This window comes from Apostichopus japonicus, chromosome 22, assembly GCF_037975245.1.
Source record: "Apostichopus japonicus isolate 1M-3 chromosome 22, ASM3797524v1, whole genome shotgun sequence".
Taxonomy (NCBI): Eukaryota; Metazoa; Echinodermata; class Holothuroidea; order Aspidochirotida; family Stichopodidae; genus Apostichopus; species Apostichopus japonicus.
In genome coordinates this window covers 5,897,764-5,925,000 of record NC_092582.1, presented here as the reverse complement: position 1 = coordinate 5,925,000, position 27,237 = coordinate 5,897,764, and the positions used below count along the sequence as shown (strand labels likewise).

At 37.2% G+C, this 27,237-nt stretch overlaps 2 protein-coding genes across 4 annotated transcripts in view; one reads left to right on the top strand and one right to left on the bottom strand.

Annotated features, from left to right (window-relative positions):
• LOC139963931 (uncharacterized) overlaps positions 1-10,592 on the top strand; it is an 84,981-nt gene extending 74,389 nt beyond the window's left edge. For all 3 annotated transcript variants that reach the window (XM_071965166.1, XM_071965165.1, XM_071965168.1), the window contains 5 exons: positions 2,792-2,942; positions 4,060-4,163; positions 6,130-6,260; positions 7,019-7,163; positions 8,150-10,592. In XM_071965166.1, the coding sequence (XP_071821267.1) occupies positions 2,792-2,942; positions 4,060-4,163; positions 6,130-6,260; positions 7,019-7,163; positions 8,150-8,299 (681 nt within the window). In that variant the 3' untranslated portion in view covers positions 8,300-10,592. The remainder of the gene's footprint in view (positions 1-2,791; positions 2,943-4,059; positions 4,164-6,129; positions 6,261-7,018; positions 7,164-8,149) is intronic.
• Positions 10,593-10,931: 339 nt separating this feature from the next.
• LOC139963930 (DNA (cytosine-5)-methyltransferase PliMCI-like) overlaps positions 10,932-27,237 on the bottom strand; it is a 31,652-nt gene continuing 15,346 nt past the window's right edge. The window contains exons 18-35 of the mRNA XM_071965164.1: positions 27,151-27,234; positions 26,596-26,720; positions 25,849-25,954; positions 25,473-25,697; positions 24,750-24,817; positions 24,207-24,330; positions 23,083-23,314; positions 22,627-22,745; positions 22,219-22,290; positions 21,379-21,505; positions 20,695-20,846; positions 19,762-19,893; positions 19,171-19,317; positions 18,004-18,321; positions 16,542-16,708; positions 15,339-15,579; positions 13,898-14,014; positions 10,932-12,606 (exon numbers count right to left, since the gene is read on the bottom strand). Of these exons, the coding sequence (XP_071821265.1) occupies positions 12,424-12,606; positions 13,898-14,014; positions 15,339-15,579; positions 16,542-16,708; positions 18,004-18,321; positions 19,171-19,317; positions 19,762-19,893; positions 20,695-20,846; positions 21,379-21,505; positions 22,219-22,290; positions 22,627-22,745; positions 23,083-23,314; positions 24,207-24,330; positions 24,750-24,817; positions 25,473-25,697; positions 25,849-25,954; positions 26,596-26,720; positions 27,151-27,234 (2,739 nt within the window). The 3' untranslated portion in view covers positions 10,932-12,423. The remainder of the gene's footprint in view (positions 12,607-13,897; positions 14,015-15,338; positions 15,580-16,541; positions 16,709-18,003; positions 18,322-19,170; positions 19,318-19,761; positions 19,894-20,694; positions 20,847-21,378; positions 21,506-22,218; positions 22,291-22,626; positions 22,746-23,082; positions 23,315-24,206; positions 24,331-24,749; positions 24,818-25,472; positions 25,698-25,848; positions 25,955-26,595; positions 26,721-27,150; positions 27,235-27,237) is intronic.

The following is a 27,237-nucleotide window of genomic DNA, read 5'->3' as shown; positions in this document are numbered from 1 at the left end:
GGGGGGCGGTGCTGTGTAAACCCTAAAGGTTTGTATCTGGCCCACTATGATGTATGGTATATGTTATCATCAAGTTGCTCTTCAGGAAGCATTTCTGATGTTAAAACCTATGATGAGGGCTTTATGCTATATCTTGGAAATCAAATAAGAAAAACACAGCATATACAATAAGTCATTGTATACTTGTCCTTCTGTTGGCCTTTGTTTGGAAAAGTACCTTAAATGATCAAGTACAGTACTTAAAAAAATCTTTTCTAGGCCTGTTTAGGCTTCCAGCATCAGTGCTCTGGACTTGTTGCATCGCATTATATACTGTGTGTGCTACATTTTACATATATTATTGCTAGTATTTTTGGTCCTACGCATGCCTTTATGTATATATTGCACATTACATATCATACTCATAGTATGTACGGGCAAACCATGTATGCTTCTTATGTACTTGTTGCCCTATGCATGCCTTTGTGTATGCTGCACATTACATATCATACTCCTAGTATATATATATAGATATGGCAAACTATGTATGCTTGTTTATGTACTTGTTGCCCTATGCATGCCTTTGTGTATGCTGCACATTACATATCATACTCCTAGTATATATATATAGATATGGCAAACTATGTATGCTTCTTTATGTACTTGTTGTCCTATGCATGCCTTTGTGTATGCTGCACATTACATATCATACTCCTAGTATATATATATAGCTATGGCAAACTATGTATGCTTGTTTATGTACTTGTTGCCCTATGCATGCCTTTGTGTATGCTGCACATTACATATCATACTCCTAGTATATATATATAGCTATGGCAAACTATGTATGCTTCTTTATGTACTTGTTGCCCTATGTATGTCTTTGTGTATATTGTGTATTTGCATATATCATACAATATGTTTTGCACTATATATATGCATGTCTTAAGTCTTGCTCATAGGTCCTCTTGCATGCCATGTTTTACTCATAGTAAAGATTGCACACTTTATACTGTCATCAATGCACACTGCATAGTACACATAGTATATTATAATTCACATATATTTTTATATTCATATTATATTGCATACTGCATGTAATTACTCTATATGTGGCATGCAGTTAATCAGTGTGCACACTGCATAGTACCGGTAGCATATGTAATTATAATTCACACATATTTTTATATTCATATTATATTGCATACTGCATGTTATTACTCTATACGTGGCATGCAGTTAATCAGTGTGCACACTGCATAGTACCGGTAGCATATGTAATTATAATTCACACATATTTTTATATTCATATTATATTGCATACTGCATGTAATTACTCTATATGTGGCATGCAGTTATAATCAGTATTTATTGCACAGAGCATGCACTGTGCAGACCTGAGTCCTAGTTTATCTCATCCCTACGTACATGTAATGTTCTGAGAATGAGATATTGCACTTCATAGACCATTTCTGCGATATGGGATACTTAACTATTGCTACTTCGTACCCCTTGTGGGAATGAAAACAAAAAAATGTGTCATTGAGCCTAGCTGTCTTAAACCACATGTCCTGCCTTTGCAGTGCAAACATGATGCATTTATGCTGGGGCATAGGCCGCTGTACCACTGTGAGTTATTACATCATCAATTCAAGAGCATGTCAAAAAAAAACATTGTGAGGTTATTAGGAGCATATAAAAATGCTCATTGATGTACCTAGAATAGTTGGCAAACAGGGCAGATCCTTATCATCCCATGTAGGGATGTCATCCTGGGGGAGGGGTCTAAGAGAAAATTTTGTTTAACGTAAGGTGGCTTGCATGAAAAATGGTGCTATCTTTGGCAAAACTTTGAACTGATTACACAATGATTTACAAAAAAAGGGAAACTTTATTTTTTTTGGGGGGGGGGCTTTGGCACGACACACCCCCCCGACTGGTACTCGAGGTGGACTGCCTCATCCCTCGCTTAGTACACCACTGCCTATGCTTATATCATATGAAGTACTAAGGTAAAATATCAAAGTTTGTGAGGTTCCATCAACAGAAAGGGTTCAGTAGAGTGTATGGTAAAATTTAAGGCTCATGGACTGCCCATAATATGGTGGCTATATGCAGTTGCAATTTGCATATGTTATTAGCCTATTGATTACTCTCTGTACGTCTTACAGTATGTATTGCACTGTTCAGTCTATCATTATATTGATTGAACTTTACATAAAACACATACCTTATCTACTATGTTTAGCCATTGATGCCAGGAATTACTTATCCGGTACGTGTCACATCGCAAAAGATTTTCATGCAAAATGTCGCAATTTGCTATACGATTGCAAGGATGTACAGTATGGTAGTTTTGTACACAGAAACCACAGTACATTACAAGAGGCAAACTTCAGAGCCCTGAATAGTGCTTCACAAAAGTGGAACGCTAATTTATTCCCTGTGATGGTGTCGTTAAAACAGAAACTTCCTTAGGAAGTGTCAACCTGTGACGGACAGACAGTCATGTTTTGTTTTCTGTTGTATGCACCCTGAGTTATTTATACTTTATAGAAATTTCCATGGTGATGCACTCGATCGAGGTGAAAACCATTATAGTAACATTAAGAACTTATCTGTCGTAGTTGCCAAGGTTACATTCTGGATACCTGACAGGTGGATTATCCGCTAATTAACTCACCTTCCAAAAATATCACCACTATGCGGAATTGGCTCTCTGAAGACGTTGACCAGGTTCCTCCCCCCCCCCCTTTTTGCATCACCATGCATGCCATTGTGTCGATAATCTTTTATCTCTATTAACTTTAAGCAATTTTCAAGTGAACAAGTCATAGAAATTTTAAGTGGATTAGACGATATTGTGGTCCAAGAAAGGCTCCTGAAATCGTTTGACGGTACGGAAGATGCTCCGGGCTTGTCTTGTGCAAACCTGTACCAGCTACATCCAGATCTAGAGAATGGTGAGTGGTTCAAATGCAGACCAGGGGAAGCCAGTTGTTTCTTATTTTAGGGCAAGTCAGATGGTAACCTTGGATTTAAAGAAAATGCATGTTCAAAAGGCCACCCCAGGCAATCTTCAGAAATTTGAACGACCACCGAAGCATTTTCTTCCAGGTTTTCGATACAGCATATTCTTCAGAGGTTTGGTTGTAAGCAAAGTTAAATATGATCCAGATCATTATAAGGTCTCGTAATGGCAATATGACAGACTAGGACTGGGTAGAGGGGTGCCATTGGTAAGGGATCCTTTTTTAAGGGCAGCATGGAAAATTCCAGTCAGTGCCCACCGGTTAATCTGAGATCGTAAGGAGATGACGAAAATTCTTCTGGGTAGGTGTTGTTTGGATACCAATATGTATGTGATATTAGCAGGGATGGGGAAGGGGGGTGGTGAAGGGTAGGAGGAGGGGAGAGGTATAGTAGTCTTGATTATACTGGATAAGAATTATACCTCGATAACCTGACAGTTCTAACATTGGTGTCCAGAGGGGTTTTGGTCTTGTAAACTGAGGTCTTGAAATTATCCATCTGACAGTTTGTTATGTGGATCCTTTAGTGATCGGCTTCGTTCAATGATAGGCTACTATACATATCGGAATTTCATCGTTAATGTTGATATGTATATGGTCAAACAGCAATGTGATTTGGAAAGTCTATAGAGCAGCTGTACCTGGAAATACAACTGAAGCCTACAGTGTCCTCACCCAGTTGGGACAATTTTTTCTATACTGTAGTGTTATGCCCCGCTTCAGAGCACTCGTATTGTCAGTACGAGCAGTAAAAATATCATTTTTCTATCAGATCAAGGTTAGGAACTGTTTGTACTGACAATACCAGTGCTTTGAGAGCATGATATTGGAGTAGAGTTTAGAGAGGTATCTGCAGCATTAGGAAATTATCCCAACTGGCTGGTGTCCTATATGACCGTTGAATATTCAGCAGGAGGCGTGGTTCTAGTCCTGGCATTTAGATCTAAATATAAAGTATATTCCACTGACATGAAGAGTCATTAACAGATTCTTCCGACATTTCATTCATAAATGAGACCTATAATCTTGTTTTTTCTTTTTTTTTCAGGCTTATATTGGCTGGATCCAAATGGTGGCTCCAGACAAGACAGTTTCCAGGCATTTTGCCAATTCTCAAAGAACAAAACCTGTATATCAGCTGTTACAGCGAGTGTAAGCTACTTTTTGTGATTTGACCCAGTCCCTGTCAATGTACTTCCAGATTAGTTGCCTTTTTTCGTTTTCCTATGATTAAGTGTATTCTGCAGTGCACAGTGCTCATATTGAAACTATCTAGATAGATAGATATTTATTCAGCCAATCATATAAAAATACGATGGAAATTGGATGATAACAAGAGCTCAAAACATTAAAGATTGTAAACAACAAATAAGACGTATAATAATGTACGTTGATATGAAAAAGTTCCTATAAAATATTGATATGAACAAAATATAAAATGTACCTACAAAATATTAAAGCATACAAACACATAAAAATGCCCTCATATCCAATATAAAGTCTACAAAGTGTAAAATTGTTTAACGGTTTTTGGTGCGCATTGAATATCTTCACAGCAGAAGGATAAAAACTGTCAGTAAATCTTTTAGAACCCTTAAAATATACCCTATCTATTCAGTTAGTCACCAAATGATAATAATAATAGTAATAATAATGAGCAGTTATTGTTATGAAGCCTACTAAAGCCACCACAAATGTGGGAGAAACCTACAAGGGCTTATGGATTACTACTTAAAGGTCTGGTGGCTTAAACATCAGGTGGCTTCCAATTCAACATTTTAAATCAAATTTGGAATCTTTTCAATTTAGAAAGTCATTTCAGATGAGAAACCGTAGATTGCTCTTGGATGAAAAACCCACCTTACTTAGAGGACCTGGCCTCATTGCTTCAAACACCACCGCCTTTATCCACTAGGCCACAGCACCGGTTCAACTATTAATGTTATACCGGTTAAAATATAAACTATAAATGGTTCCTTTAGCAAGTTGTCTGTGTTAAACCAAGTAATGAAAATGTATAATGCTTCGCAACAGGAAACCCCCAGGTATTACATTCAAACACACTCCATAACAACCTGTGATATAAACAGAAATGCAAAGGCAGACCAACTAGAAGATCACAAGTTTATAGCCACTCACTAAAATATGAAAGTACATAAAAACTGAAACCACTAAAATCAAGTTCCCAGTTCCATATCCACATCAGTTTGAGAGCAGACCAAAAATATTTGCTGAAAATAAGCAGTAATGTACAGAAACCTGGCAGATTCTTTGACTGACGATTGTAAACTGACTTAACCCATGTGCATATCTTCTTATTGTCTATACTGGCCGGTAAATGCCATTGCCTTTTTTCTCCTACTGGCAAACAGAAAAATATCCACAGGTATTTTGGATGGTCAGCTGAGTAGCCCAAAAAATGAACTAAATGCAACCTAAGTTTTTTTTTTTTATTGGAACCTACCAATGATGCAAAAAAAAACTGCAATTGTAATGGTAATTGTAATGGATTGGACCAGAATTTTTTTTGGTTATTTGTAACATTTATTAAAGAGTCTGTCAGATTATAAGCTAACATTTTACGTACATGAAAAGAGACATGGTGTCTCTACTCTAACCAAAGAGTAATTTGTTTTTACTAAAAGCAGATTTTCATGGCTCACCAAGAAATTGGTGATATAGATCTTAGTTTTATATAAGTTCTATTAGTTAATAATTAACAGTTCTATTAGTTAATTATTAATAATTTACAATAACGTCTCTCAGTGCTGTACTTAACCCTGGTCATTGGTAACTTGTCACACCTACACACCAACTATATTTACAAGTCACCTTGCAAGTCCCCATTTACACACCTGGGTGAAGAGAGGCAATGGAGATAAAGTGCCTTGCCCAAGGACACAACGCCATTAATTATCTGGCCAGGGCTCGAACCTGTAATCCTTAGATCACAAGTCCACTGCCTTAACCACTTGACCACAACGCCCTAATAGAAACTTAAGGAGTTTTACCCGTTAATTACTTTGTTACGGGCATTCCTAGCTGCATTGATGCGACAGCAACGTACTACAGATGTTCTGATTTATGGCCGTTCTGATATTCCGCTGTTTTTCTTCAGGTTACGCCGAGAGAGTATGAAAAAACCAATCGTTGGTTTAGTCAGCTCAGACAAGGGTTCACGATACGATATGCTGCCTCGTCGGTGCAACTCAGGTTTCTGGCTTTGATGTCCAGCTCAGCATCACAGAGGTGAATTTTGATACAAAGTCTGTATAAAGGATATTTCAGTAGCAGCTGACAAAGTAATACTTACCTTAAAAAACAGAAAAAAATTACACTGTTAGTTGAAAAGACCATCTTAGTCTCCTTTCCCTAACTCAGGATATGGTGGATTGTATTTAACCTTCTTCGACTGGCTAAACTCTGCCTAACTTTAAAAAGTGGATCACAGTGAATGGTCTGTGATGTCATCATGGCAGTCATGATTCTTCGAAACCTTTACTTTGATAGATTATTATAATCTGCTTGTTGAATTATTTTTGAAAAATGATACATTTGGAATGTTTGCTTATTGCAATATTTAGAATTTAATCTGAGAAACTCTCTCGTAGAAATTTTTGTTTTCTCTGTGGATAAATGATGGAAATATTATGTAGAAATACAATATACAGTTTCAGCTCAATTGCCGTAGTGATATCATGTATGACAACTATGCAGCATACCTTGGAATAAAAAGACAACTCAACATAATACTCTTTCCTATGCTCAAACTTTGTCTGTGTCTGTTTGAGTTTACATTTCTCAATGCTCTTTTCCAACTATTTGCTTTGGCTTACAGGCCTCTGCAAAGCATTTTTGCAAGGTTTATTAACAAATGACAATGTTCTATACCCCATGTGCAAACCCCCGTGTGCAAACCTCCATGTCCAATTCAAATTCTCTTCAAATTCAGTGGGAGACTCTAAGCACCTATGAACAAAACCAACCTGTTCTCTTCCTTATTTCAGGTTTGCATATCTTTGCACCAAATCGGTGGCTTTCTACGATTCTCAAACGGATTCATATGATTGGGCATTACGTTTTAGAGGTTATGATGATGAAATAATATTACGGACAGATCTGGCTTATAATGTTGTCAAAGATAGATGTGCTGTGAGTATATCAATTCATTCTTTTTATACTGCCACCATGATTGCATTAAATGCCATTTTACTGTCTATCAGTTCATACTTGATGAAATGACCATCAATCTCTATAGAGCTGTGAGTATAGCATTTCATACTTGAAGAAATGTTTGTACATCTGTCTAGAGCTGTGAGTATATCATGTCATACCTGGAGATATGTTTGTAGAGCTTCAAGTATATCATATCATACTTGAAGATATGTTTGTAAATCTCTGTAGAGGTGTGAGTATATCATTCATACTTGATGAAAAAACCATAATTCTCTATAGAGCTGTGAGTATAGCATTTCATACTTGAAGAAATGTTGTAAATCTGTGTAGAGCTGTGAGTATATCATGTCATACCTGGAGATATGTTTGTAGAGCTTTGAGTATATCATATCATACTTGAAGATGTTTTTGTAAATCTCTGTAGAGGTGTGAGTATATCATTTCATACTTGATGAAATGATGAGATATCTGTGTAGAGCTGTGAGTATATCAATTTATATCTGATGAAATGATTAGATATGTGTAGAGCTGTGAGTATATCAGTTCATACTTGATGAAATGATCATATATCTGTGTAGAGTTGTGAGTATATCAATTCATACTTTAAGATATGTTTGTACATCTCTGTAGAGGTGTAAGTATATCATGTCATACCTGATGAAATGATTAGATATCTGTGTAGATCTCTGAGTATATCAACTCATACTTGATGAAAAGGTTGTCTCGATCTGTATACAGAGTACAAGGCCGTTGTTACTTGGTACTGATGCTCAACTTGTTAGATGGCCGATAAAGTCGGACAAGTGTCATTCACATTTTGAATTTAAGAATTATTTCAAATAGCTGAATGCAGTGCAGGCAATTTCACATTACAGTACTGACGCATAGGCATCATGACTGCAAAAATGCCATTTCTCCGTTTGAGATCTTCAACAGTTGCGTCCGTTTCTTGACCTCCACAGAAAAGATCAAAAAAGAAAACCTTCAGAACGATATTTGAGTTCCAAACAGTTAACCCAGAGCAGCTTCCGATCAAAGACTTTTCGCCTTCTGATTATGGACAAAGAGGGCAATCGTTTGGCATAGAGGTCGGTGAAGTTTGCTTCTCTTAGCAACGGTGACTCATCCATTGGTCACACGGGGGAGTAACAGCTGATATTACTGGGAAAGATGCAAACTTAATCAATTCCTAGCTCCAAAGGAATACATCGCTTACGAAGGGAAAGAATGTGAAATCGTTTTTAAAGGAAAGGTTAAAAAGAAAGTTATATCATTGCCAAACGAACCAACTGCACATCAGTGATTTACAGAATAAGCATTTTTTGGCTGCTTACAAGTTGATATATAAACTGAAATAGTCCAAAAACAGTGTTCACTCAAGTTTGTATTGCATGCAGTAGTTCTGCCAAGAATCGTGTTGGGAAGTAATAATTGAAAGGGGAAAAAACAAACAAAGACTTCAAGAAGAACAAATTCAAATTGCGGACCATCGTGGAAACGGGAGAAACAGGATAAATAATAATTTACCAGGCACATGCCTCGACGCAGGGGTATAAATACAAACAGTCTTCACCGTAATGTAACTCACAGACAGAAACACTAATTCACTGGTTACACATTAGGCAAGCACTTCTGACAGATGACCTCAGATGACCTCAGACACCACTTCTAATCTGCTGCATTATTCTGGAGTGTAGATTTAGTTTTAAAAGTTGGGACTTTAAGGAAAATGAAACCAGGGATGTTACATTTCCAAGTTTGTATTTTATTATTCTTGCCATAGGATTTTTTTGTTTTTGTTTGACTGTTCTTTAATAGGGTAAAAAGAACTATGACAATTTTTTTTGTGAATAATGGTGTTGCACAAAAACTTAGGTTGATGCATTATGTATAGTAAAGATGTATTGCATGATACTGCCATTGAATTAACTATAATCCATTAAGAAATGTTAAAAGGACTGTAATACGTTGTTAGATCACTTAATGAAGACATAAGGTAATGTAATGATGAATATGAATAAATCATGTTTCGTGAGGAATCTGCTATTAAAAGAAGTGTTATGCATTGATAAATCATGTAATGAATCTACTATTAAAAGAAGTGTAATGCATTGTTAAATCATGTAATAAGTCTGACATTAACAGGGAACCGGTCAGTGTTACGTCATGTAATATAGTGTTACGTCATGTAATATAGTGTTACGTCATGTAATACAGTGTTACGTCATGTAATACAGTGTTAGGTCATGTAATACAGTGTTACGTCATGTAATACAGTGTTAGGTCATGTAATAAATCTGAAATTATAAAAAGTGTGTTGCAATGATACATCATGTAATGAATTTGCCATTGTAATCTTATACACCCTTCTGGATGTGGTAAGATATACTGTTAGGTAAGGTTAGATATACTGTTAGTATTGATGTATCCATAAACTACTTCTACACTGTCTATTGTCAGTGAGTATTAAAGTAACCTCACATATCTTGTGGATCCTTTCGATGAGGCAAATATATCGGTATGGAGGTATTGAAGTGACCCCATCCATCCACCCCCTGACTGTATCAGTTCTTTGCACTGGCATATGGAAGACCTATTGGCAATAAGGTATCATAGCTAACTTTCACACCTCATCAGTCGTTTATATTTTGTATAGTCCTCTTGGTGTTGAGCAGTGTTGTAGCTAGTCAATACCCGAGCCACTTATTTTCCCCAAACCCCCCAAAAAATAAGTGACTTGAAAAAGGAGTTTGTCATGTATTTCGCCATAGAGTTCAATACAGTTGTGTGGAGACGGTGAAATGACTGGACTGGGAAATGAAATGACTTTTAAAAATGTTGAAAGCTATATTATGTCTCAACAAATCAATCAACTAAAAGGGTTTCTGGTCATGTTAAGTTGATAGTGTCTATCTTATTATGCAAATTGTTAAACAAGGATACATAATTGGCTATTTCCTTGAATAGTAAAGTCCTATTTCCAGAGCACTACGTCAAAAAAAGTATAATGAGATACTTTCTGCACAGTTGAAGGTCATTGTGGTTTGTTAACTAATTAAAAGTTTTTATTTTATAAAATATTTGGCAAAATGAGATCTTTTCTAATTTTTTTTTCTTTCTGAGGTTGGTTTATCATCTCTTGCTTTTTCATATTTTATTTTTATGGGAAATATCTACTTAAAATAATTCTGACACTTTTATATTTGTCAATTAAGGGTTTAATATTTTTCTATTTTTTTTTTAATTTCTACCTTTTGTACAGAGAGCTGTTCTGAGCTCGAAGTTTTTGTAGACTAGAAAAAATATGTTTTTAACAGTAATAAATGAAAGGGCTTTTGGCAACATTTGAGTCAACTACAGGGAAATATTTCTAATACAATATCTGAAAAGATGGTCTTGATTAAAGTCTCATTGTTTTTGTTTGTTTTCTTCCTTAAGACTCATTTAAGCATATATGCAGGATTATGCATATATGCAGGGGTTATGCATATATGCAGGTTTATGCTGTCAGATGTTTGAATAACCTTGTCTAATATCGGTGTAAACAGAAGACAACTGTCCCAATTCCCCCCCCCCCATTCCCCCTGCCCCATAATTCATTAGACCAGCAGATACAAGCATGCAAATGTGTTACCCACTTTCTTTCCTCCAAGCCTTGAAGCTGCTCAGATATTTAGACACCTCCCCCCTACCCTCCCCCCTCCACTTTACAATGAGATGAAAAATGACAAGATAAAACAACAATGCATTTAGCGAGTGTATTATCAACTCTTAATATCATAGTACAAACTTGGTCATTTTATTAGAATGTTGCTAAGGAAACAATGTTTGGCTTTTTAAAAGCAAGTTAATTTTGTGCAAAAGATTCCTTCATTGGTATATTTTTACAAGATCACTGACTTCCACTGTTTGGAGAAGTCCTCGACCACAGAAAACCAAACGTATACCATTCAGGCAGGGGCAGACCAGGGGGAGGGCCGGGGTAGTTACTGGTGTCCTTGATCCAACCAGTTACTCCGAGATCTCGAAACATGCGGCACGTTGGCGACTCGACTAACACCTCGGAGACTACGAGGAAATGAGCGCTTTGCGTAACCTCATCAACTTGGCACTGTCTTTGACACTCCCAGATACAAACAGCTCACTAAGTTTCCAAGCTGGTAAATCAGTAGTCCAATCTGTCCCTGCCTGTAGACCATAAAGTTGATCCTAACCTTGACTGATAACATGAAGACACTAAAACTATGATAACCTAACAGGTAATATAGATAAACAATGAAAACAAACATTAAGGCACTTCTGCATGAACGTGGAATGCATTGTTCTGTTGATGGTAATGAACTTGTCCGACCATCTTCCCATCTCTCTTCTGTTGATGAAGTTAAACCGATCCCACCCTCCTCTGTTCCTGGTTTGATCATCTCCTACCCTCCAGCCATCCTTGTTGGTTCCTACCATCGCCTACACGAACTCCCCCCCACCACCCCTATCCTTCTCTCCTGTTGGGAAGGTACTGACCAGCCCCACCTTCAACCTTCCTCCACTCATATGTTTTAAACTTTTCATTTCACAAAGTTTGATGATACAAGTTCAAGATCATATTAGGTTGTTTTACTGACTTATGTTGTCACAATGAATGCTGCTTGTCATTGTGTCAATATTTATTCTTCCACCATTCTAAATATTACAAACTTTGCTGCTAGATTTGATTATTTCAAAGATAAAATATACTCTGAAAATATTCTGAACGGTTGCTTAGCAAAATACATTTCTACAATTATTTGTACTGTGTTTTTCTAAAAAAACATTCTCGTTTTTGGCAAGTTCATTACAATTTCCGAGTATTTAGAGCAAATTGATAAATTGCCCCCCAATAAACGAAAAAATAAAACAGACTTCAGTCAATTTTTCGCATGCACATCATTAATTTGTACGCTCTACAGTGCTTGCAATCCTTGCTCCCCAGTTTAGTATGAAATCGACTCAGTGTATTCATTTCACATACTGGGTGGAAAGAACATCATTGTAGTATTTGATACCTTATCTAAATGTTAAGAGCTACAAGGCCTTACGCCATCATTGCAGTCATGGGGGACCTAGTCAATGTGTCATGCATGAAAATAGTTACATGACCTTATCTAAAGATTGATCATAATTTGATTAAATACACGAAATATGTAAAGTTGCATCCATTTGTAACAGCAGCATTTTTGTCTCTCCCAAACTACTTGTGGTATCACGCTACATCCATCTCTGCTTTGACTTCACCTTGGTCCTCTTCTCGTTCCTCTTCTGGTTTAATCTCCTCCACTGGCTTGTTCTTCTGTTGTAACTTCTGGGTCTTAGCAACAGCTATGAGACTTTTCTTAATCTCTTCGCCAATAGCTTTTGCCATTGGGGGCGGGACTGCATTTCCCACCTAGGAGAGTAAAGGATACATGATAATGCTATTGGACTAGGAGGATAGTAACTGCTGATCCCAAATGTGAGGCGTATTTGTTAGTTTCGCTTGCTTGAAACAGACTACTCTAGAATGAAAATGGTACTTTATGCAGTGGACAATAAGCAAGTTTATTGAAAAGTCTATTAATTATGAACAACCAGTTTTTTCCTGACCATACGTCTCAAGAGAAATGTTCAAATTCCTTTGAATGCCTTGTACAGATATGGCACTAGAGTCGTTCTCACTATGTAATCTACCGTAGAGTCTCTACGGATAAAAACAAGTGTTTGGTTGCTACTCAGTCCAGCCTCAGAATGACAAACAGCTAGTAGTGTGTCAATGGTCTCAATGAACACCTTCACCCACCAATCAAGGTTGGAATTGATACATTAGCAGAATGAATGCTTTGTCTCTCACATATTTAAAGGAAAGAATCCTTCAGAACTGTTTATAGTAATGATATCAGATAACTTGTGTTTGTATAAAATAGGTAACTTAATATCAAACGAGTTCTATAGTACTTATGCCAAGTTAAACACATCACTACATTTGTCTTAGTAATGTATTTCTCTAGTTTCTCCAAATCCAACAACTTACAGCCTCATATGAGAATTATTGCAAAATTATGCAATATTGAGGTTACCAATTATCTCACGTTAAACACAAAAGCAGATCATTTACACATTAAAGTAAAAACAATAGCTATCATTGATGCAGCAACTCTCACCTGAACACTAGAACTATATCAGGGAACAGTTTATCTGGTATTGCATCACAAACTGCTATGCAAAGTGGGCGAGTTGCTATGCAAAGTGGGCAAGATGCTATGCAAATTGGGCAAATTGCTATGCCAAATGGACAAGATGCAAAATGGGCAAATTGCTATGCAAAATGGGCAAGATGCTAAGCAAAGTGGGCAAGATGCTATGCAAAATGGTCAAATTGCTATGCAAAGTGGGCAAGATGCTATGGTAAATAGGCAAATTGTTATACAAGTACAAAGATACATAGCACTTTTGTAAACAGGAACCAAAGTATTTTATAGAGAAAAAGCTCATAGCTTCCGAAGCTGCTACACAAAATTGACCAATAAATTATTCTCTGTATGTGTGTGTTGTAGCAGCAGTGAAGACAGTTCTACTAGTGCTGTTACCTGTCTATGCTTATCCAGGATGTTACCATAGAAACGCTGTATTAAGCGCTATATAAATGTAATTTATTATTATTATTGTAGCAGCAGTGAAGACAGTTCTACTAGAGCTGTTACCTGTCTATGCTTATCCAGGATGGTACCATAGAAACGGTGAGTGTCTGGAAACCCTTGAGATCTGGCGCATTCTCTGACGCTAACCACACGATGCTGCTCTGGATGCAACACTCTTCCCTGAGGATAAGTAATAAATAATCATAATCATACTTATTTATATAATGCATTATACCAACAGTCTCAACGTGCTTTACAAGAAACAAAATTATTACAAAAATACAGAATAGTTAGAACAAAGACTTCATGTTACACAAAAGGATCGAAAAAAATTACAAGGTCCAATAGGGGTAGCATGTGAAGAAGTGAGTTTTAAAGACCCTTTTAAATTTGTCTATGGTAAGGGCATTTCTAATGTGGGTGGGGACAGTGTTCCAGAGTTTGGGGGCCGCAAATTGACAAGACACTCACCGCATGTCTTAGTTATAATTTTGGTGGCTTTAGGAGAATAGCACTGTTAGGTCTGAGTGAACAAGTTGGAATTTGTAAGGTGAGTAAGTTGGAAATATAGTTTGGGCCAAAACAATGGATGGCTTTGTATAAAGAGAGGGTGAGAAGTTTTACTCTATTTTTTCAGAAACAGAAAGCCAGAAACAAATATTATTCTATGAAAATGGTTTTCATTTACATCATCAAGTGGCTGCATGTTTAAATTGAGACCATGGCAACAACTTCCCTTTTCCCCACAGTAGATAGGAAGTGATAAACATATGCAACATTTAATGCACATTCATTGCTATCGCAAGTCAGTATTCAGTTGCCATGACTACTGTTATGATACAGCTATTATAAAACACTGCTAGTGAAAGACATTGCTATCATGAGATGCCAATATCAAGAAAATATTGCCATCTCTCTTCCTTACAAGGAAATTAGAGTGAGGTTCTAAAGTCTGACTGAGTTTCCCTTTATAAGTATTGGCTATACCTAATACCACCCCTCCTATTAGACCAAACTGTCATACACCCCACAACTTACTGAAAATGTTTTCAGTTACAAACACCAGCTACCTAATTATCTATCCTGTCAGCATAAATCTTCTCCTCTTTTTATTCTGGTTTTGCTTCTTTCATTTTTTTAAATCATTTTTTAATGAAAATCAAATTTCACGACAAGCTGAGGGTTTGCTGCAAACTAAGAGCTACTAGGATGTTCTTGTGAATAATATTATATATGCACCACAGAACCTGTCAGTGTTTAATGATGTGTACAAGTAAGTTGGCCTGATGTTTCGATCCTAGCAGGATCTTCTTCAAAGGCTAAATTCAAGGCTTGTCATTTAGCCTTTGAAGAAGATCCTGCTAGGATCGAAACGTCAGGCCAACTTATTTTTACACATTATTACACAGGCTCTCTAGTGGATAAGCAGTTTGCTAACAGTTTTATTTTATTTTAGTATTTAATGATGTTATCATCATCGGTAGTTTGTTAAATATTCAATTACCTGTTTCCCCATGGGCTCAGGATTAGTCACAGTGGTGCTGAAGAAGCCATCTTGTTCCAATCGTCCATAAAGCCCCGCCCAGTGGTTGTGACGGTTTCCAGTATGAGGCAAACACCAGGGGATTAAGGTATTAAACTGACGATCGGCCGCATCACAACTTCCTCCTTCTGCGCATGAGCAGACCCCTCTCAATGCACCGGTAGCTGACCGACCATTTCTCTTATCACTGTGGGTGTACCTCCTGTAAATAGGTGACAAGAATGACCATCATAATAAAATAATCTTAAAGGCATTGAAGACTCGCCCAAACCGTGTTCCGCGCTCTGAAAAAGTTAACTTTCCGTTGCTTGCAAGTGAAGTTTTTCTCTTGTCGCTACAAATTGCAGACAGTAATGATGCGTGATACCTTGTTATCTTTAGCTGGACCTGAGATGTCCATCGCTGTATCGTTTGAACACTGTGCTATGGGTATTGACCGCAGCTGTATGTACTGACTGTACACTAGTGTCAAATTACTGAAGGGAACAAGCTGTGTGCATATTTTCTGGGATCGATGGTGGTGTCTAAAACTTCTGTTACACCTCATTCGAAACTAGGTCTGATTACCGGCATTAGACGTTTCTTTTTGCGAGAGTCTTCACACCCTTTAACTTGTGGACAATATCAGGCAATCTTTAACCTGGTGGATATTATCTTAACAATTTATTACGAGACAACGAACCTGACAGAACTAGGAGGCTGCTCTGAAACGATGCATCTAGTAGAGGGAAACCTCAACTTGGTGGAAGTTAGCAGGGTTAGGGAGTTAGAATTGGAGGCAACCTTAATCTGATGTAATTAATAGTGCTGAGATAAACATCCAGTAGTTAAATAAACTGTATCAGAGGTCAAAAATAATTGTTGTATAAATCTCTAATTCTATGAGTAGCTTACACTGTGTTCCCTGACTCAAAGACTAGGTATTGATTTTATCATGATTAATAGGGAATTGGCTTGCTGTAGGTGGGTCCTCCAGGATAACCTTAGCTATAGCTTCAAGAAAACAAATCTCCACTTAGCAACCAAACAAATGTGTGGTACTAGTGTGAAGTATTTAAATTGTCTCCCATTGTAACTATCAGATTGCCTACCACAGGCCAATCTGATTAAGGATTAAGCTTAACTTTACATTGCAAGACCTTCTCTGAAAGGTTGGTAACTCACAATTTCTTGCATTTTGTGGAATCTTTGAGAGCGACTTCAATGTTTGGCAGGTCTCGCCAGTCGGAGCCTGGAGCCAGTGGTATGTGCCTCATTCTTGCTTCCACTAAGGGGCTCATTTCTTTACAGATGTGGTCTCTCAGGATAGGTTGGTACTGGTTGCCACGGATCTATGAAGAATAACACTAATAGTTTTAGTCCTATATAGCACAGAATCCAAACATGAGCAGGTAGCTCAATGAGCTGTACAGGTGACAAATTTATATAACCCAATTTAACCAAATTTATATAACCCAATTTAACCAAATTTATATAACCCAACCCAACTTAGAAAAATAGATAAATTTTATTGGCATACTTAAACTGTTTAAGAGAGTCAAATGATGTTAACTCAAGAGGAATGGTGTTCCACAAGAGGAGGGGTGTGTGTTGCAAGCTGCAATCACCAAAGGTCTTCATGCAAGACAAAAGCACTTGAAGATGGAAAGGTAATGAGAACAAAGGAGTCTGTTCGTCACTCTAAGATGAAGATTTTGTACGTACTGCAGCCCATCATATCTTATGGCACAGAAGACTAAGAGGAGAAGTTTGTGTTCTATATGCTATTTAAAGGGGCCATTGTAATTCCTAAAGTGTTGGAGAATGTGAATAAAAAATGACGTCGTACGTCCACTTCATGCATAATAAACCACATTCAAACAGCATGATATAATGCAAATATAATAGTTTATCAAAGCCTTCACACATTTACGACAGATACAGATATTAATCAGCCTCAGTATAGGCTGGACGGCTCTATTAATCAGCCACAGTATAGGCTGGATGGCTCTATTAATCAGCCTCAGTATAGGCTGGATGGCTCTATAAACCAGCCTCAGTATAGGCTGGATGGCTCTATTAATCAGCCTCAGTATTAGGCTGGATGGCTCTATTAATCAGCCTCAGTATAGGCTGGATGGCTCTATAAACCAGCCTCAGTATAGGCTGGATGGCTCTATTAATCAGCCTCAGTATAGGCTGGATGGCTCTATAAATCAGCCTCAGTATTAGGCTGGATGGCTCTATTAATCAGCCTCAGTATATGCTGGGTGGCTCTTTAAATCAGCCTTTGTATAGGCTGGGTGGCTCTTTGGCTGGCTGCTTTCTTTTTAAAGCGCCTTGAGCAGTGACTTCTGTCTACTGATTTGGCCCTATATAAGGCTCATTTATTATTATTATTATTATTATTAATCAGCCTCAGTATAGGCTGGATGGCTCTATTAATCAGCCTTAGTATAGGCTGGGTGGCTCTGGTAATCAGCCTCAATGTAGGGCTGTAAGTTATATTGTTCAACCTTAAGATAGGGCTTTCATAGGCATGTCTGATGCAGAGGCTATTATGAGCTGATTTGCTACCATGAGCTGACCATTTGACGAGAACAGGGGATGTTCATTCTTATTAAAGCTTACACACTTAAAATCTAACCATTTTCTGAAATGCAGTTTGTGGTTCTCCATCGTAAGATATCTCCAACTTGTTGGCACCGTTCTTAATCGGCGGGAGGTCTGACATGGAATCCCTCACAGTGATGGTGCGATAGGGGGCGGAGGTGGACCAGGCTATGGTGCTTTCGATTTTCTTGTCGTCTATGACAACACTCAGTTGACAGGCTCTCGGAGAAAACACATGCTGAGGTTCAGGGTACATGGGTAGTTTTTCACCCGGTGCTGCTGCTAGAATTATAGCACGGCGGCGAGTCTGTGGGACGCCATATTGTCCAGCTTGGAGGACACCGAATGTGCACTACACAGAGGAAGAGAAATGAAACGAGAGTGAAGAGCCTTCTACAAATCTTGCAGACAGAAAGACAAATTAATTTGTTTATCAATCAACGCTGGGAAATTGTTGTTTTCTTCTCTTGTAATAGTTTTAGGAAATCATTACGGACATGTAGTAACTGATACATCATGTAGACATAACATGTCGCTGCGCATTCTCTTTGGAACCAACTCCCATTTCACGTTCCTGACCCTCCCTCTCTTTGTATTTTCAGGAGACAACTTAAAACGTTTCTGTTTGATTCCTAGTTTCTTTTTTTCCCCTTGGTTTCCTTTGTCTCTTTCCTACTTAGTAAAGTGCTTTGAAACGCTGTATTAGGGCTATATAAATGTAATTTATTATTATTATTATGACCAAACAGGCGCTTATATCAATACACATTACATTACATAGTGTACATGGATGGATGACTAGACAGACCGGCTGATTTATAAATGTTATTTGCATCACATAGGTCTATTATATGGATGACAGATATGTAAATATATTTACAACACATAAGTCTACATGGATTACTGACCACCCACATGGATATGTAGAGATACCATTACATCATGAAAGCTTATTTTTGCTGCTAACTTTTGGGTAAACGAAAATTCATCCAGGATATACATCATTATTTAGGCCTTTGCTGGCTTATACTCTTGAATTAATAAATACACAAAAACTACCAAAAAACAATCCTTGATCTGTTGTTTCACTGTGCTGTAATTGGACACCATAAAATGGTCAATTAAACACAGGACCTACACAATAACTGGTGCATGAGACTATAGCAGTACAGAATGCCGATTGGCATATTAAGTCTTTTACCTGGTATCCCATTCGAACCAAACATCTCAGGGCAAGCTTGAGAACCATGTTCTTCTTGTATGAGACAAAGTTACGAACATTCTCCAGGAGGAAAAAGCGAGGGCGATAGAAGTCACAGTAGCTGAGGTAGGAAGCGATTAGTGAGTTCTGTATGGATTAGAAGAAACTCTAGGTAATGAATATTCATTAAGTGAAACTTTGACATTGGAATTTCAATATGCTTAGTGAGTTGTACAGTTACTTTTGGTGAATGAGTAGATTTAACTATAGGTAATGCACAAATCAGGGCTTTCGCGGGCACACCAAATATGGCCACTGTTCCAAGTATCACGTCTAGGCTGGAAATAACGGCACACTAAACTTCAACTACAATTTGAAAGCCAGCAGATATACTCCTTGATGGACTGTCATCACTACTCTGTGTTACTATGACAACTCTTTGCAAGAAAGGTTGTTTTTATTGTTTCATGTATTTAGACATATATAGCTATCATACTTTGTTACCTGGCAAAATGGAAGAAACTTAATAGTTTCGATATGAAGTTTAATGGGTAGCAGTCCTTCTACAACCGATGGGATAAAGTTACGAACCTTAAATTTGGAATATTCTCTAGAGTTGAACCTGTTCATCCCGCTGAATCCCTGGCAGGGAGGTCCACCACATAGAAGATCAACATCACCACGTTGAGGGAGCCTTTGACCTACGTCATTGGTCTTCCGACCCTGCAGAAGAAAAATTAATATCCACTGGCGCTTGAAGATATTCATATTCTCCATTTTTTTCCAACTTGACAGCAAATTTTATAAGATTTAGTTGAATCAACACCAGTTTATCAAGTAGAAAGTTGTGACAACTCAAACTATGCAGCCATTGTGGGGCAAGCACGTCAAATGCAATTTCTAAGTTACATATCAGAATTTTATGTCTTTCTTTCATATTATTTTTGTTAAAATTAGATTAGAGCTTTGATGTAACCGAGACTTGGTTAAGGTCATGTGCACCCTTGTAGATGACTTTAATTCATAACTAAGGCTTTTTAGCTTTATCTAAGATGGGAGACACGAAGGTAATTAGCTCCTTTATCTGTAATGATATGCAGGAGGGACATTGAATCTTATTCCTTACACTACGAAATCATGTTTATTGAGACATCTATTACTTATAAAATAATTTTGATTGCTGCGATATATTGACCACATCAAATGTCCTGTTTTCTGTTCATTGGAAGACTTAACAAAAGAAAAAAACAAGGTATAGAGTCTTGCATCAAGGCAAGACCTTATCCCTTGGTCATTGGTAAAATTATCAAACCCACACCCAAGTGTGTACTATTTAAATAGTCGCTCTTTATGACTTTACAAATTTGTTTAGATGCTCTCTACGCTGAAAAGGCAACTATGGGATGTTAACATATTAATATAGTTTTAAAGAACAATTGTAACTTGGTTACAGTTAGGATGCTTCTAAATTCCTTCATGTTCCTTGATGTTATGGTCATCCTTTCAAGAGTGATTGCTACTCACCTCCATTGCCAGTTTAAGTAGGATGTTACAATCATCGGTTAACACTGTTGTTCCTGGGTTGTTCAGCTTGAATGCTTGGGCAGCTGGTTCTATAATCTCAATAGCAAAACATGGTTCACAAACACCAGCCTGATGGAACCCCTCAGACAGACCTAAATATGAGTGAAATAAATGTAATCTGAATAAAAGCCAAAGTGCACAAAAGGCAATATGATAAACTGCACTATATAGGTAACATAAAGGCAACATGAAGAACATAAAGGCAACATAATAAACTGGTGCTCTCTGCTCTATTACCTGCCGGTATTTTACAAAACAAATACATTTCTAGAAGATTTCAGGATATGTAACGTATTTCTAACTACTTTCAATATTCAATATATACACATATACATTTCTGCCTTTGAGATATGTGACATCAATGCAATGTAGCAGAACTAACATATATACTACTTTAGCAAAACCAAAACTAAGTTTACAAAAATGCCTCGTCTGTGCAGATGCCATACCAAACCATAACCTAAAACTACGTACCTAGGTAGGTTCATATCCTATCAACCATACTAATGCTGCCTGCAGACGTTTATAACTATGTGAAATAATTGAGAGTTTTTTTCTATGACCATAATAAGAAAAAATTATGTTTAAGAAGTTCATTTCAAGGTCAAAATTATCGCTTCTTACCTCCAACTCCAGCAAAGACATCCAGACATCTCAATTTCTTGATTTCAACCGGCTCTTCCTTGTTGTCTTTCTCTTCCTCAGCCACTTTGCCCTTTGCTTTCCCTTTCCCTTTGCCCTTAGCTTTACCCTACAAGAAAATACATGAAAAACAAATGAAATCCACCAAATAGTAAAACATACCTGAACCTGTGTTCAGGGAACAATGATATAAACTAGAATAGCTGGAGAGTACATCAGGGATGAGCCTGGGGTAAAAAAAAAATCATGGAACTTTACGGTATAGGCTCCAGTTTGCATATGCCACAGTGTGTGAGGATAATAGTTTTTGTACCCTGCAGGTTGGATATCCATAGGTAATGAAAAACATGCGAACAATGGATCAAATGATACAACACTGTTGTAAGAAATTCAAGGAAATTGAGAGGATATTTAAATCTCGGAGGTAGAAAAGAAATCACGGATATTCCGCGAATTCGCGGAAAAAGCTCATGCCTGTGTTTTATTGTTGTCTGAGGCTGCTTACTTGTGAATGAAATAACTCAGAACCTTGTTGAGAAGTGATCAAACCTTCCAAAATTTTGTTAAACAGATTTACATGATCTTCTAATACCTTCAAGTAATCACATTATGTCTTTTTTTTTAATTTTATTATAAATCAACATTTGAGATTGATTACTGTTCAGGAAGCAGACCAGATGCAGGCCTGTCGAGAAGGCTACATTCCGGGGCCTGGGTCAGGAGAACATTATGGGGCAGAGAAACTGTACATAAAAACCAGTTCAGCTAACTGATAGATGCCATAAAATAGCTCCCTAGAGTCAATACTTTCACTGTGCTTACCTTTCCCTTCAGACTAGTATTTCTGGCACTACTTGGTGGATCTTCAAAAGATTTAGTAGAGCTTTTGTATGCCTAAATCAGAAAGGATTAAAAGAAAATAGGCAAAGATGTATTAAAATAACACCATTATACTCTGGTCTTACATACTATACCATTTTATCACTAATTTGACTTCAGCTGATATTTATCTTGCAGGGTAATGCACATGTTTAGTGTGTAAATACCCAAATTGCCTCATTTAAAGGTCTGATAACCTTTGACCTCTTTCCAAATCCAAGGTCAATCGCTCAATTAACCGTCAAAATGCACACAAATTCTGTAGGCAACGGAAGAATGAACTTGCCAAACCCAGAAAATGATAGACAGATTTAAATAAAATGGAAAAGTAAACAAGAAACATTGACTCACCTCTCGGAAGTAGAACCTGTGCGGTCCTCCTTGAGAATAGCTCTCTACCGATTCAAATAAGTCATCTGCATAGGCTACTGTACACTTGCCCTGGACACTAGCAAAGTCTACGACAGCCTCTGTGAACACCAAAACAAAACTATTCACTCACCTTAGCAACCAAAGCTAGCCACCAAACACTAAGAATGGAAAGCAATAGTTTAATTGTCTAACCAAGTTATACAGCCCATGTTCAGAAATTCATGGTGAGCTATGGTTTCAACACCACTTTCAACACTACTAAACAAGTCACATATTTTATGGGTAGGTCCAAAGAGCAAAACTTCTTTGTAAATGAAGCAGGGTCTCAAGTCTTGACAAGTTTCGGATAAAAAATGTTGGTATAGAAAGGGTTATGACACAAGAGGAAACTGAATGGCATGGCTTGATATAAGATTGATAAGACAAGGTTCATACCTTCATCGCTGTAATACAACAAGTTAAGGTCTGCTTGGTAACTGGCGGTGATGCCTTTGTGCGTGTTTTCTGGTCGATAGTATTTCTTCACTTTCAGTTTAATACCCTCGTTGCCTTTCCGTTTAGTGATACTGATAATCTTAGCAATGCGGAAAGGCTCCGGGCACTCGAGATTGCTGCCCTTGACATAATCGGTCTTCTTCCTGTAAGCTTCTGGGTATTCAGTCTCATCCTAAGGGGAAACGTAATCCTTAATAATCAGTCTTTGATTTGACTATAAACGATATGACAGATTTTAATAAGAAATAGTTAATTAGTAATCAGTGCTTCAATGCCAAAACATTAATTTTTATGTCATATATAAGTTAATATATTAATTACTATGTGTACAGTTCTTTATGCCAAAACATTAATTTTTATCCTTTAAATTCTTTGTAACAATAAGGATTAAAGCAGGGGTTCCCTAACTGGGGTGCTAAACCCCCTGGGGGTGCATGAGTCCATCTCAGAGGGTTCGTGAGATGTTTCTGAAAGCCAAAACTAGAGTATTTTTGTTGAACTAAATCTGATATATCATGTAATTTAGCAATGAACAAAAGTTGTACCTATCGACAAACTCTTTTCGCGTTCCATTTGCATATGTTGCCATAGTAGTACCGTACCGTGCACGTGATAAATAATTGAATTATGACACAGACACAGGCCGCATGACTTTGGTGAAGTTGGTGTACGCATGACCATAAGTCGTAAAGATAAAGAGCTGATCTGATCTTGAATTTTCCAAATAAATATTTGTTCATCTCTTGTTTTTTTTCCATTACAATATTACACTATGGACTTGATCTTTTACGAAGCGCTGTTATGAGTATTATAGTATAATAATGACTCAGATAGTGTCTCGAAAAGTTAGGTGTTTGTGGACAACTCTGACATCCACAAGGGGTTCGTGGGAGGATAAAGCTAGGGAAACCCTGGTTTAAAGGTTTAAATCTACTGGTGAAGGGAAATTTCAGCACACTTCTAAAACAAAATTTTTCCACTGAATAATCCCTTTCATACCTTACACACAACCCTCCCCCAACCCTCCTCTAAAAATAAGAAACTGAATTTGCAGTATGTCTCACCAGATCTTTCTTTGCAGCTATTTTCTTAGGAGGGGGCTTGGGCTTAATATTGAAGGAGATACTCTCTGGTAGCAGGTATACAGAATCACCAGTTTTATACTCCACATTGTTCCAAAAGCAAGAACTGAAAAGAAAGGGAGCATGAAAAAAAAATCAATTATGAAATCTGCAGCAAAATAGCTTAATGCTGATAACACTTGTTTTGTAATTGTTGACTGTCAAAGTTGCATTCCATACAAAACAATATTCTTTTAATGGCACAAGACTAGCAGACGACATGCTAACTAGGAGGTAACCGTGGAGATACCACCTGGCCAGTTTAACAGCTGGACATGGTACTTAGAAGGTAAGTAGAAATGGTTACCTAATCAGATATCACAGTCTGAATGGCTCAAGTCAAACTGTAAAGGTAGAGAATAATTTGTTTGTCTAGATTTGTTCCACTGCTGCTATGAAGCAACCTAAGTCAGCGCATTTTAGGACGAATTATCCAACTATTCTGAAGGGAGTTTCCATTACTTTTTAACTCAGCATCAAACTTACCTGTAATATAGTTTAGTCGTGTCTCCATTTGGGCTGTCTATCTCCACACCAACCCGTGGTGTTTCCATCTGTGTACAATAAATTGTGAGCCACATATTAAAAACATGGCAACCATCATGATCTGGTATGTCTGAATTAACCAGTGTTCTAAACAGATATACCTCATGGCGTCTGATTTAACCAGTGTTTGTATAGACATATTTCTTATGGCATCTATATTAACCAGTGTTCTGTACAGATATTCCATATTGCGGCTGAGTTAACCAGTGTTCTAAACAGATATTTCCTCATCTTGTCTGAATTAACCAGTGTTCTAAACAGATATTCCATATCGCATCTGAATAAACCAGTGTTCTAAACAGATGTTCTTCATCACATTTTATATCACAAGTATTCTAAACAGATATACCTCACCGCGTCTGATTTAACCAGTGTTTTTATAGACAGATATTTCTTATCACATCTAAATTAACCAGTGTTCTAAACAGATATTCCATATCGCGTCTGATTTAACCAGTGTTTTTATAGACAGATATTTCTTATCACATCTAAATTAACCAGTGTTCTAAACAGATATTCCATATCGCATCTGAATTAACCAGTGTTCTAAACAGATATTCCATATCGCGTCTGAATCAACCATTGTTCTAAACAGATGTTCCTCTTCGTATCTGATTTAACCAGATGTTCATTGTCACATTTTATATTAACCAGCGATCTTACCAGATGTTTCTCATCGAGTCTAATACAGCAGTCACAGAACCGATATCGAGGAACACCCTTTGGTCGTGCTGTAACAGGTGGATCCTCAAATCGAGCTAGAGCTTCTTGGTACCAAAGTTGGTAAAAGAACGTCTTTCCATTATCAACTTCAATGACTTTATCTGAGTTGAAATCTGGAGAGCCTCCAATCATGAACCAATCACTACTTGGCTGTTTGCGGATGACCTATGAAAAATAAGGAAGCTTTTAAGTACATCAATCGTTGAAACTTATTTTAATTCCTATATGGCTTAGACACTGATGGATTCTATGGTAGTTCTTTCTTCTCAATTTTCTGAGGTATTTAATGTTTATGAATAAACTGGATTTTTTTTACCTCACATTTGCAGGAGATAGATGCCAGAAATGTATCCTGGCATTCATCCACTTGAAAGACTTCTAATGGATCTGACGATTCTCCTAAAACTGTCTCTGAGCCATACCTGGATATAGAATGTAAAACAAAGTGTTAGAACACTACCTGGATAGCAGCCAATCAATCACTCAACCAGTAAACAAAATTAACAGGAGCCCATTAACCAACCAACCAATCAATCAAGTAATTAATTAATCAAAATACTACCTGAACAGGAACAGGAGCCCATCTAGCAATTTTAGGAGCCCATCAATCAATTAATCAATCAAACTGCTATCAAGGCAGGAGCCAACCAATTCAATCCATCGGTACATTACCTGGCAAATCGCCAATCAATCAATCAATAAGCATTCATGATCCAATAGAAGAGCAGAAATGGTATCTCTACCAAGATCACTCAAAAGTTATTTTCATTGATAAATGCTCAAGAACCAGTGACAGAAACTTTCCATTAAAGAGGCATTTAATATACAATTTAAAATTATCAATTAAGTAGAGTATAGATTTCCACATCAGCCAAGCAGCAGTCCATTTTAACATCTGATGCATCCTGTTCTTGTTCAGGTTGAAAAACAAGTTTGATTAATTCACACAAGTCCTAATGAACATGCCACATCTGTTACAAACCTAAATGAAATGCCTGAGGTGTAGGACATGTAGTATAAGCTTATAAGAATCACTGAGCATGTAGCATATGTATTAACTTACAAGAACCACTGAGCATGGAACATCTGTTCCCCATCCTCTTGTTGCCACATGTAAACTATTTTAGCGATGAACACAGGCTTAGATGGATCGTCGGGATAAACCAGCACGCAATCTCCTTGAGAGATCTAAAAAAAAGAGGATGGACATCACAATTAATTGTTCTCTGTTTTCTATTTTTATCACAAGATAGTTGTAATATTTTTGGAAACTACATTTAGTTTGACTGAAACTTTATCTTTCTTGAATAAACATCATAAATAAAACACTCACCATAGAGCTTCAACAGCCAAATGTGCCAATTCACTAAAGTATATATTTGCATCTCCAAATTTCATTGATTATTGAACATTTCACTTTAAGACCACATTCTCAACCAATGTTGGTTTAGTTTCATTGCACTCTGAGAAGACATATATGCATCAGCAATATGTTATTTTCTGTAATTACACTGTGCTCTGTACAACATCTAGTCTTTTAACACACTGTCCATGAATGTTAATATTGAAAATCACTTTATTTACAAACAAAAAAACAAACATAGAGCAATCTGCTAACCTCTTCTTTGTTGATTAACACTTTTGAGAAGTAAGCCCGGTCCTCTTCGATGGTGATCGGATCTCCAACCCATTCAACATCACTCTA